This window comes from the organism of the source record quoted next, unplaced genomic scaffold, assembly GCF_019419815.1.
Source record: "Pyrus x bretschneideri cultivar Hongxiangsu unplaced genomic scaffold, Pyrus_bretschneideri_v1 Contig48, whole genome shotgun sequence".
Taxonomy (NCBI): Eukaryota; Viridiplantae; Streptophyta; class Magnoliopsida; order Rosales; family Rosaceae; genus Pyrus; species Pyrus x bretschneideri.
The window spans coordinates 2,781,044-2,794,408 of NW_025999785.1; the positions used below are offsets into that span (position 1 = coordinate 2,781,044).

General features: G+C 36.2%; 1 protein-coding gene across 1 annotated transcript; it reads right to left on the bottom strand.

The window, feature by feature from the left end:
- Positions 1–1,713: 1,713 nt before the first annotated feature.
- Positions 1,714–6,761, bottom strand: LOC125469976. Its single transcript, XM_048568280.1, has 2 exons — positions 6,037–6,761; positions 1,714–2,966 (listed from the first exon to the last, which is right to left on the bottom strand). The coding sequence occupies exons 1-2, from the start codon at positions 6,640–6,642 to the stop codon at positions 1,983–1,985; spliced, it is 1,590 nt and encodes a 529-aa protein (XP_048424237.1). The 5' UTR covers positions 6,643–6,761; the 3' UTR covers positions 1,714–1,982.
- Positions 6,762–13,365: the final 6,604 nt, after the last annotated feature.

Sequence of the window (13,365 nt, forward strand, 5' to 3'; positions counted from 1 at the left end):
CTTCTTCCCAATTTCGCTTCTCTCGCCATTCTCACCTTTTGGGTATTTTGGAACCTAGGTTTTTTTCTCTCCCGCATTGTCGTTTTACTTGCTGTTTAGCGTTGCCATCTTTCTCCAGATCGGCAGGCCGATAGAACCCGGCAAGGTCAGCATGTAGTTCTATGGAATTACCGCCTGTGATCTCAGCCATCTCAGCCATGCTCACGCCGCCGTCAATTTCGTTGTTTTGTTCAGGTTCGCAGATTCAATCTCATTATTTGCATTTTTAATTTAATATTCATGCAATTAATTGTGCTTTCGATTAGTGTGGAAGTTGATATGTTTGATTTTATGCATGTACTTTATTTTTTCTATTTTCTGTTAGAAATTAATTTACTTTTCCTGGGAAATCGTTGAGCTCCTAGAAGTTTTTGCCTTTTTTCTTAATTTGATCGAAATCCATTTCTTACCCACATAACCTAGAGTCGCCTGATGAGTTTTTCGTCGTTCTTAGTGTGTCTGATTAAAATTTTTTTTTTTTTGGTTGTTTTCGATTTACAGATGGATTTTGTGTTTAAATTTTCTTTTTATAATTTTGGGGGTTTTGTTTATGTGCTCGGATGCTGTGTGTGGCTGTCTGATTTCGTTCTTTTTTTGCTTTCAGCAAGCGCTGGTGTTCTTATTTTGGGGTTTTGCTGAGGGTATATAATTTGTTGAAATATTTAGTTTTTAATACGTTAACAATTTTGCTGGGTCAGTTTTTGTTACTGACTTCTTCTTCTTTTTTTTTTTTTTTTTTTTTTTTAACACTTTCGATCTCCTTCTATTTGAGTGGTATACTGGTATACAATTTATTGTCCTAAATTCACAATCTTACACTTCACAAATTTCACTGCTCAACCTATACTCAGGTAATCAGTTCGAAGTTGGACTATTTTAACCCTTTCAGTTTCTAGACTCTATAAGGTTAAATCCAGTGTTTTATTTTGATTCTACATTCATTTTGATTTTACTTTTGACTTTCAATCTACGTTCATTTTGATTGAGTTGTTTAAGGATTTTGTGGGAGAACTCCCTTTGGAATTGCCGAATGCTGTTATTTGTCGGGTGGATGCCTTGGAAGTAGAGTTAATTCCTACTAAAAAGGTATAAAAGCTTAGCTAGACCTTGATTATCATGTAAGGAAGTAAATAACTATAAAAGTAGCTTCACTATGGTCTGTAGTCATCTGCCACACCTTTGCATGACTCTTATATACCTTTGAAATTGAATTTGGGTTTTGATTATTTCAATTAGTTTCTCTGGTTTATATTTCAAGGTCAGCCTGAGTAGGAATGTCTTGTTAGTTGAGTCGAGTAGTGTCCTTTAAAAGCGAATATTTGTGAAAGCGTTCGTTTGGTAAGTGTTTTTAAAATAACTGAAGGCGTTTTTAATGAAAATGTTTTTAAAATTAATTCTTAATAAAAACGCAAGTGAATTTTGGAAAAACGCATGAAGTGCTTTTTGGAAGAAGCACATGAAGCACTTCAATTACTTTTGGAACTCAAATTTTTTTCTCTAAAAGCACTTTTAATCATTTTAAAGGCACTCACTTACAAACAAATCCTGAGACAATGTTTAGCTATTTATGCTGTTTTTTTTTTGGGGGGGGGGGGGGGGGGAGGGGGGGGGGGAAAGCCATTTATACTGTATTAACTAATAACAAACTACTGGCAGAGAGAATGAGAACAGTTGTTAGTTTGCTAATGTGATAACAAATGACATAAATGAATAATAATAAAAAAGTAGCTAGTGTCCAGCATCAAATTAAAGACAACAAACACTTCTAATTTACATAGCAGATGGATTACTTATCATAACTAAGCAACACTCTTGAATTACCAACCCGGATCCAGAAAGCGTCATTGACCTAGTTCATTACCTTAAACCCTAATTGCTACATGCATAAAGGGTGTATGACCCAGATAATTATTGTTTCAAGCAAACACACCGCGGCAGAGTAATCACACAACTGTAGGCACATCATTCTCTTCAAAACACGTTGGATCTTTACGTGAAAAGGAGCCAGTGGTGACCATGTTCTTGAGACCTGATGTTGACCTGAAGTACATGGGTCGCAACCGCTTCATCACCCACATAAGAAACCGGATAGTCTGAAGTACGCTGCCTATGACCAGCAACGTAATCCAAAGAATAAAGAATATCCGGTACAAGCTCGATGAAACGAAACAACGGTAATTAGGGACCATCACGTACAGCACAATTAGATAGGTGAGTGCCAAGAATGCGAGAGTGACGCACATGGACATCGATAAGAGCCACGTGCACAACCGATTGTGGAGAGGAAATCCACTAACGAGCAAAAGGGTGACACTCAAAGAAGCAAGGAACGTGATGGTATTGAATGCTATGAAAGTGCGGAAGTAATCCTTGGGATCATTACCGTAGCCGAACACTGCAGTTCCAACTCTACATACAATCTCTTCACTGCAAACTGTTATATTATTAAAGGTAGTGTTTGTATCATTATGTTCCCATACACCACCAGGTGGGTTGACTACGGCTTGAAAAGTCATGGTCGAGATCACCGTAGCCACAACCATCAGCAAGCCACGTGTGTCCTTCACCCAATCATCCGGATATCTCAACCATTTCATCAATTTTGTCAAGAACCACCTTGCTGGCTTTGATCCCTTTTCCGATGGTGCTACTCGTTTGTGAAGCTTCCTTTTCTTCTCTACCCTTCTTGGATTTGGTGATACAACAACAGCGGCAGCGGCAACAGCTGAGTTAGGATTGTCATTTTCATTATTTTCTCTTCTGATTAATCCTGCGTCCATCAAAATTTGTTGAATTTCTAAGCTTCTGCTAAAGTCCTCTCTTGCAACGCTGCTGTACTCTAAGATATCTGACATGGTCAGAGACATCCCATTCACACCAACTGCTTCTGCTCTTATAGTATCAACGGAAAGCAGGTAACGTATAGTCTGTAAATAATATATACACTTCATTAATATGGGGAGATTTTTTAATGTGACTGGAACACGAAGTGGTACACCACGTGTCACTATATAAATAGTGGAATAAGTGTGTTAAACAGTTAATAACTTAAAAAATATAATTTCTCATCACTTATATAAAAACACATGATGTACTATGCGTGTTTCGGTCACACTAAAAAATTTCTTATTAATATGATGGAAATTATGCTCCTAGGGGGAACAAACAAGGGAAAGCACATATAAACTAGGATTAATCTCACTTTCCTACTTTGAAAATTCTTAGTTTTTGACATTTGATACATCAAGTTTTTACGTCTCAGTTTGGTAAAAGTCATAATTAATTTTGGAACATTTTTATACATTCGTTAAGTTTTTCATCAGAACCTCCTAATGATATTGTAGCTGCATAGACAATAAATGAACGTCACGTGTCAATGGACGCACGTGGATATTAAAACGTTGTTGTGAACACGAAAGTTCCTTGAAACAAGAAACAAGAATAACGTGTACAAAATAATATTTTTTGTTTAATGATTTTGGGGTTACGATCTCTCTCAAATTTGGTCCTCTGATTCTATCTTCGTAGGGTGTAGGTTTGTGGATGAGTTGTTGATCCAAAGGGCCGTCGGGGCTTGATCTAAGGATGAACAGTTGATGAACGGATGAACACTTTCTTCAAGGGCCGTCGGGGCTTGATCTTGAATAATGGTTGTGTGGATTTCTTCAAGGGCTTTTGGGCTTGATCTTGAAGGTTGATGGATGAGTGGATCTTCAAGGGCTTTTGGGCTTAATCTTGAAGAACGATTGGATGTGTGGATTTGTTGAGGTTGTTGATCCAAAGGGCCGTTGGGGGCTTATGCTTAGGATGAACGGATGGACACTTTCTTCAAGGGCCGTCGGGGCTTGATCTTGAATAATGGTTGTGTGGATTTCTTCAAGGGCTTTTGGGCTTGATCTTGAAGGTTGATGGATGAGCGGATCTTCAAGGGCCGTTGGGGCTTAATCTTGAAGAACGATTGGTTTTCTTCAAGGGCCGTCGAGGCTTGATCTTGAATGAACAGTTGGTTTTCTTCAAGGGCTTTTGGGCTTGATCTTGAAGAATAGATGTGTGGATTTGTTTGTTGATCCAAGGGGCCGTCGGGCTTGATCTAAGGATGAACAGTTGATGAATGGATCTTCAAGGGGCGTTGGGCTTGATCTTGAAGAATGGGTGTATGAGTTTGTTGAGGTCGTTGATCCAAATGGCCGTTGGGGCTTGATCTTAGGATGAACGGATGATGAATGATGAACGCTTTCTTCAAGGGCCGTTGGGGCTTGATCTTGAATAATGGTGGAAGTTCTTCAAGGGCCGTTGGGGCTTGATCTTGAAGGAGGATTTGACGAAGAACGAAGAGTGCTTTCTTGATCCTTCGGGATTTTCTTGAGAGCTTTAGAACTTTAAGGCTTCAAGGTTTTGGTGTCTGTTGATGTTTGATACCTTGATGGAGAAGCCTATTTATAGGCTTTGAGAATGAATCACCACCACAAAAATATTTTTTTCCTTTCCAAGCACCATTGCCTAATTTTCCCACTTAATACCATTTTAAACTTGAAATGTGTATGCTTTGTCATTGCCCAAATGAGAAAAACTTGCTTTGATCCGTAATGGATTGAAGTGTGCTTGCCTTGTCATTGCCCAACATGAGAAAAAAAACTTGTTTTGATCCTCAATGGATTGAAATGTGCTTGCCTTGTCATTGCCCAACATGAGAAAAAAAACTTGTTTTGATCCTCAATGGATTGAAGTGTGCTTGCCTTGTCATTGCCCAACATGAGAAAAAAAACTTGTTTTGATCCTCAATGGATTGAAATGTGCTTGCCTTGTCATTGCCCAAAAATGAGAAGAAAAACTTGTTTAATCCTTCAAGGGTATTTCTTCCTATTTTGTTGAGTCACACGTCATGTGTACAATTTGTACAACACGTGGCGTATGCCATGTATGCCTTGACACGTCAAAACTTTAATGCATTGGTGAACATTTGTTTCACCGAAATTTCGATGTCTACAGTTTTAAGAAATTAAAATAAAAATTTTTAAAAACTAAAAAAATTAAAAATTTTAAAAACTAAAATACTAAAAACCTAAAAGGGTGAAGATCATTTAAAAGAAAAAGGAGGTCCACGAAGGTCTGCGACGACCACCACGGTAGATTCCAGGCCTAACTGATCAACGTTTGGCATCTTTGGGGAGGATTTTGGATGGGCAGACGACCAAGCTATCGACAACCACTACGGGAAACACGGGCACTTGGGTCGGGTCCAGATTTCTAGATGCAATAAAAAAACAAACACGAGGTTCCTAAGCCATTCGAGACTGAAGTTTCCGTAGGCTGGCCAGCCAACTGGAGTATCCGGATTAGGCCGCAGCGACAATGGGTTGTCTTCGGATTCGGAGTTGGTGACGGCGGAAGATGCCGAACCGATGACCGGCAGCGGTGCTGCTGCTAATACTTCTACAACTTCTTGAGATGCAGATGGACGGGATTCTTTCTTTTATTCCAGTTGAACGGGAGGTAAGGGAAGGGAGTGGGTTGCAGATCTGGGGAAGGGAAACCCATATGCAACACAAAAAGGGAGTGGATTTATTCCACCGCCGCCCATGTGCAGTCGAAGGGAGGGAGATAGAGCTCTGCAATACCTCCTCATATGCGATTCCAGAAAACTCTGTTTTTAATTTTTTAATATTTTATTTTTTTAATATTCACGTGGGTGGGCCCTGCCGGCGTCTAATTATTGTCTGCAGATGCATCAACGTAAATTCTAACAAATAAAAATTTAAAGAATGTATAAAAATATCTCAGAATTAATGATGACTTAAGTATTAAATTGGGACTAAAAAAGCTTAATGCATTAAATGTTGAAAATTAAAAAACCAAAAACTTCATAATAATAACTGAGATTAATGCCATAAACTATATATAAAGGGGAACAAACAAAAGAAAATTTATACATGAACATATTTAATTAATATAGTAAAAAACTAAGAATATCCAGTATAGAAACCTATATATACGTACCTTAATTTGCCTTAGCATCAAAGCTAAGTGCAGGATGGTCACACTACCATCACAGCAGCCAGCTCTTGAGTTGAGGAACTCGCCATTGCTGTCGTCTCTTTCAACCAACAGTTTCAAGCACTCTAACTGGTTGTGTACAATACACAAGTGCAAAACTGTTTCCTTCGATCTGTTTTCAACTTTGACATACATGGACTCAGGATTTTTATCAATCAACTTCTGCAGCACCTCAACTTCTCCATTCATGGCTGCATAGTGAAGAGGGATTCTTCCCTTTTCATCGCAACGCAAGCACGCATCAGCATACACAGATAACAAAGCTTCGACAGTCTCCTTGTGGCCGTCAGCAGAAGCCAAGTGCAGGGGCGTGCGTCCATCGGCGTCCACCCGCTCTGCAAGTTTGGGATTTTTAGTGCAAAGGGCTTCGGTAAACTCAGTGTGGCCGTGCAAAGCCGACACATGTAAGGGGGTTCCGGTTTTGCCGGTCTGCAGGGATATTCTCCATAGAATGTCTGGGTCATTTTTGATCAACCTGTTTAAGGATTCTACACTCCCGGTCCGTGATGCCTTGTACACTTCATCTTCATCGTGCGGTCTGATCTCCATTATTCTCTCTCTCTCTCTCTCTCTCTCTCTGAACTTTGCTTTACTTAGAAGAAATTAAATGCCAAAACAAACGCAGACAACAGGTAGCAATTGGAGTCACCAAACCATGCAAATTTATAGTTGAGAAACACTCGGGGGTCTCTCAAAAGTGAAACGCATGGACTCTCTATTATCTCACAATTTAATATCGATTTTTGTGCTAACATTATAAAATATTGCGCCAAAATATGAGGTGACACAGAGTCTATAAATTTAGTTTAAAAAATTTGGTTTAAAAAATTTGGTTTCCCAAGCATTATCCATAAATTTAGTCTCCCCAATGTTACCCCATCAAATGAATTAATGTACTTGAATGAAGAACATACAAATTGCATGGGAATATATTATATTAAAAAAATTAGTTTACCTAAATGTAATCAAAATATATTATGATGAATAAAATGAAAATGAAAATTTAAATGTAATTAATACAATAAAAATAGGAAGAAAAAGAGAAATAAAACATTAAAATACAATTAATCAATGAGATGATTAAATGTATCAGGAGCATAAAGTTACACTAGCACCCCGAACTGGTAAGCGTATCAAAAGATATGCATTATATATTTTATCCAAATACGAAGTGCAAAAGTTTCCATCCTCCTTTGGGGTGATTTGAACGTATATAGGACTTGCATCTTCTCTTAGAATTTCTTACCTTCTTGGATCACAACACATCTTCTTTATATATATTTATAAAATATATATATATATATATATATTTATATATATCAAGACTCAAGATAAAAAATACGAATCTTAATAGAGGAGATCGTTTAGAAGTATTTCTAAAATTGCTGAAAGCTTTTTGATAAAAATACAAGTAAATTCTAAAAAAAAACACTTAAAATACTTTTTGAAAAAAACATATTAACTTCTCATAGAAAATACTTTAAATACTTTTAAAACTTCAAAAATATTTTTTTTAACAACGCTTTCAATAATTATTAGGAAGACGAAAAAGACAAAAGACCGTTTTGACAAATATCATATTTTATAGTACTAACGTACCCACCACAATCATACTACACAAATTAAATATGAGATTTGTTTTTTCCTCGAACAAATTAATCATGAGCATATACAGCTAAGACATACCATAGAAAATATAGGAAAAATTAATTACATGTCTAATTATTGTTATTGCCTCAATCATTTCCATTAGCTTTATTAATTGCGAGAAATAAGAGAGCGTTTGCCGACGCCGGGGGATCCAAGGAAGAAGATGCCGGGCCGCTTCTCTAGAGAGTCTCCTTCTTTTGCTTGAGCTTCCATTTCTCTGATTAATTTCGGAGACTCTGATTAAGTTAGGATGTTCGCAGATCTAAAACCTTAATTCTTCGACCTCAATTTGATGAAGACAATGACTGACTTTCTCAGCAGACTTTCCTATTGCAAGTGCTACACGGCAACAGGGCTCGGCATTTTTTTTTTTTTTTTTTTTTCAGAAGGTAGAGAAAATCTTAATTATGTATCATGACTATTTGTGTGGAATCCGGATCCTCAACGGATTCTTTTTGTGAGGATTCAAAGATTTATAAACCATGTTCGTTCATCGTACATTGTACAATTAAAAAATATTTTAAATATTTTAATTTAAAATTAAACACAAATAGAATACGATTTAAATTTTTTATTTAAAATTTAACAAAAACTAATAAGCGAATACGATTTACGAATTTTTAGAATCCTCACCAAAAGAATCCGAAAAAAAATCATGTTGGATTTGTGTGGACTAACACAAAGGCACAGTGAGCGGGAACCTCCGGCAACAAATTCACACCAAACTTCCAATGTAATCACTCTGAGAACTTGCACTGCATACATGTGAGTCATTGAAGTTGCAGTTAATGATTGAGAGTTGAGAGCTTGAATCTAGGCCCACTGTTTTAGCCACGTGTTAGCCAAAGCCCGAAGAAGAAAGCAATCATTCACGATAAATGAATAATCTTATATTATGCTAGAAAAAATCTTTCATAAATCAATTAAAGCAATTGAATTCACATAATAAAATCAATCTTTATAAAATTTACATTAAGAATAAAAAAAAATAGAGTAAAGTACAAAAAACTACCTCAACTATTGATGTCATGACATTTTCATACCTCATTTTTTAAAATTGACAATGTCATACCTCATCTTACGAATTCGTGTCAATGTTATACCTTCCGTTAGCCTGTCGTTAATTTGTCAGTTAAATGCTGACGTGACTTGATCTAGACTCCCACTTTCTATTAAAAAATTTAAAAAAAATCATTTAATATTTTTAAATATTAAAATAATAAAAAAAAGTTGAAACAAAAAAAAAAATCAAAAAAATCAAAACCTTCCCATCCACCCCCCCTCCCCCTTTCTCTCTCTCCCCATATTCTTCCCTGCGTGATTCAACCAAAAAAAAATAAAAATTTGCCCCAACCCCCCGAAGAAGAAGAAAAAGAGGAAGAAGGAAGGAAGGAAGGAGGAGAAGAAGAAGAAGAAAAGGGAGGAGAAGAAGAAGAAGAAGAAGAAGGAAGGAAGGAAGGAAGGAGGAGAAGAAGAAGAAGAAAAAAAAAAAAAACCCAACCCAGTTCGTCCCTCTCCCCAAAAAAAACAAACCCAGTTCGTCTCCCTCCCCCCCAAAAAAAACAAATCCAACCCCCTGCCAAACCAGAAAGCAAAAGAAGGAGGAGGAAGAAGAAGAAGAAGAAGAAGAAGAGAAGGACCGTGGGGGGGGGGGGGGAAGAAGGAGGAGGAAGAAGAAGAAGAAGAAGAGAAGGACCGGGGGGGGGGGGAGGGTGGGAAGGGATAAAGTTTTTTTTTTTTTTTTTTTTTTTTCTTCTTTTGTTTTCTAGGTTGCAGGCTTGCGGCAAGGGGGATGGGGGAGAAGAAAGAACGACGTTTTTTTTGGGGGGGGGGGGGAAGGGTGGGAAGGGATAAAGATTTTTTTTTTTTTTTTTTTCTTCTTCTTTTGTTTTCTGGGTTGCAGGTTTGCAGCAGGGGGTGGGGGGGGGGATGAGGGAGAAGAAAGAAGGATCCCGGGGGAGGAGGGTGGGAAGGGATGAAGGTTTTTTTTTTTTTTTTTTTCTTAATTTGTTTTCTGGGTTGGAGGCTCACAGGGGGAGGGATGGAGGGAGGGAAAGAGTTGTTTGGTTTTTTTTATTTTTTAACTTTTTTTTTATTATTTTAATATTTAAAAAAATATTAAATGATTTTTTTTTAGTTTTTAATAGTATTTTATTAATTTTTTTAATAAAAAGTGGGTCATAAATCATGCCACGTCCGCATTTGACTGAGAAATTTACTCCAAACTAACGAAAGGTATAACATTGACACAAATTCGTAAGATGAGGTATGACATTGTTAATTTTAAAAGATGAGGTATAAAAGTGTCGGGACATCAATAATTGAGATAGTTTTTTGTACTTTACTCAAAAAAATATTTACTAAACAATTGATCACACTTAATTGCTCCTACCTCTGTCAGATTGCCTACCCACTTGTCCTATGACAAAATTATTAAAAAGTAAATTTATAAAATTACCCTTGTATTATTTTATGCATTCTTCTTTGTTGCTTTTGATTTTTTTTTTTGGCTGAGGGGCATTCCGATCCTAATCATTTTTGTCGAGGCTGTGACCCTAAATTGAGGCTCCGGCTTTATATATAAGATATTTTAAAACTCACAATTTTTAAAGATTAAAATGAAATTTTCTAAATACATTTAGCTAGTCAATTAGGTAGCTTAATAGAAATTTTTTCTGCATTTTTTTTTGTTAAAATAGCAAAGAACTTCATTTACTTAGGCCCTGTTGGAGATGCTCTAACCCTTCCAAAATTTTTTTTTTTATAAACATCCCATGCTCACATCAGTTTAAAAAAGCAATTACAAACAGACTCTAAGGTGATTCGCGTATATTTGCATGGATTGCTGCTAAATTTCTAACTGTTCAAAGCTTGTGGGGAGCTCGCAAATTATTGACAACCATGATCAGACCCCATACACGTAGCAAAATTATTTTTTGCTGGAGAAATTTGTACGGAAAGCAAAATGTATCAGAAACAATACTTGGGACAGGTGTAAAGCTAAGCAAATTGTTTCTGCTCCAACCAAAAACATGTAAATTTATTAATACATTAATATCAAAAGCTACGATTAAAATCTAAAAATTAATGAGATCTTAATTATTGAACAATATTAACTAAGGACCAAGAAGGTGGTGTGCAATGAAGGCGGGGCATTGCGCAAGAGAGAGAAGAGAGAGGGGTACGTTTGGTGGGCCATAGACTGGCAAGAATATGACTTGTGTAGTGCTGGACTGAATGGGACTTGAATATGACTTGTGTACAAAATTACCCTTGTATTATTTTACTCACTAAGCCAGCTAGACTGGAATTGATTAGTACTTGTGGTCCATTGCTATTCCAAATTTTGTCCCTGCGATCGTATAGTTGTAAATAGAAAATGTGATCCATGCGTTGCTGCAGGACTATGATATATTATCGTAAAAACATATGAAAGATCATGTATTCAATGATTGTGGAACTAATAATCATGCATTCAACACCAAACACCAAAATGTCATCAAGCCAAATTAAATTTTTATTTAACTAAGTTCTTAGCACTTCAGTTCAATCTTAAGCTAAAAAGAGTAGTTCAATTAACTAAAATTACACAAAAGGGAGAAGGACAGAACAAACAATTGTGGAAAGTTGTACAATGACACTGACCTTGCAAGTTAAATATGAAAAATGTTCAAAAGAATGTAAAAGCTCAACTCAAATTATCCCTAGCATCAGTAGATTAACAATGAAAAAACAAAATTTGTATAAGTTTATATTGCTTGTTGCTTGACAATTAAGCGTGAGAAAAAATGCAAGGAAAAAAATATTGTTAAATATTCGGTGAATAACTGAATGACAGTGAACATTACATTTAGATTTAGTATAACATGAATATGCATGTGGATAGTAAATACTAAGAAAGAATATGCATAGGTAAATAGTAACTATCAATTAACCATTTTAATTAACACTTTAAAAAAAAATTGTTTACGTATACAAAAATCTAATACAAAGAATAGAAGGCTTTGAATATTATAAAAAGAAATCCATATACTATAGACACAGTGGGTATGAAAATATATATCATTTGACAATATAAAATCAAGTAATGTCTAAAGATGATAATCAGATCCTAGATAGTGTTTATTACGGAAAGCAGAAACGTTATATCATATGCATTAAAACAATTAACAAATTTTCAATGGGCAATACTAAAGGTTTATTAATTAAAATCATTAAATAATGGTTGCTCACCTTTTGTCAACCAGTATACAGTGCAGAGTAGTACATTTAGGGACCTGGATTGTCTGCCTTCCCCATTCCATACCCTTCCCATCCCCTCCTATTTATGTGGTCACGGTTAAATCACGTCAACATTTATCATCATTTATCAAAATGAAAAACCAGAACACCACCTGTGCAAAATAGTGAATTTGTGTTATCATCATAGTATCCTCACCATTTATCATTTATCATCCCAGTTAACGGTTTTGAATCGCCACTAACTTCTACAAATCCCAAATCACAAAATTTCAGTAAGGATATGCCAAAACACAAAATCAAAATTCAGTTTCATTGTATACAGACCAACATAAAGATTGAGACATGCTTTTACTTCTACAATTCTACACACTTTGGAGCCCTAAATTTTCCCGGAAACAAAAGAAAATGAAAGAAGCTGTACCTGGTTCAAATAAAAAAACCCAAATTTTAAAACTAAAATCACAAAAATTTCAACAAAAAAAAGAGAACTCGAAACAAATATGTCGGAGAACTCACCAGGAAACCTAAGCTTTCGGATTACCGATTTCCTAAAAATCAAGGTTTTCTAGGTTTAAAATTTCTTCCCAGCAACAGATCCAACATTCATTCAAAGAAAATTCGAATTGAAAAAAAAAAAATGAGAGAGGGGGAGAGACATACCTTCTTGCGGAGGCCAGAGATTCAGAGCTTGAGAGAGAGCTCAACAAATCTGTGGAAGCAACTGGAAGAGCCTGCTTTTCCATGTAAGGGACCTGGCTTCTCTGCCCTCTAGTTCCCATGCACTTTCATCCCCTCTTATCTGTGAGGTCACGGTTAAGCCACGTCAACAATTTATATCACTATTGCTTTTTGTCTTATTATCTCTATAAAAAAAAATCAATACAAAATGTTGATGTAGCTTAACCGTGACTGCACAAAATAGGAGGAGATGAAAGTGTATGGGAATTGGAAGGGCAGAGAAGCCGGGTCCATTTCTTCCCTTCCACGATGAGCAACACGTGTATAACAGTATAGGAGGAAGAAAATCCAACGAAAAGGCACACGATGAGGACGCGGGTAGCACGCACGCACAACACGCATTTAGAAGGGCAAAATCGCCACTTAACAGCACAATCCGACTAAAGCTGGAAAACCAAGAAGAAAATGAGGGACGAAACCGGAACGGCATTGTTAATGAACAATACTTTTCCACCAGGTTTTAGTACAGAAAATAACTATTAAATTTTACCCGCATGTTGTTGCGGAAGCGAAAATATAGCTATAGATTATGTCATTAACATATAAATATGTAGAGATTGAAATAAACATTGGATAGAAAATATAGCAAATATTTGTACATAGTTGTCTAAATTTATACAACATACATAGAAGGCATTATCA

What these genes read in the sequence shown, in the direction of transcription:
- LOC125469976 (XM_048568280.1), bottom strand. Translation starts at nt 6,642, where the DNA reads ATGGAGATCAGACCGCACGATGAAGATGAAGTGTACAAGGCATCACGG. An exon ending in TGATGCTAAGGCAAATTAAG is followed by an intron (nt 2,967 to 6,036) that starts GTACGTATATAT and finishes TATTATTTACAG; the next exon opens with ACTATACGTTACCTGCTTTC.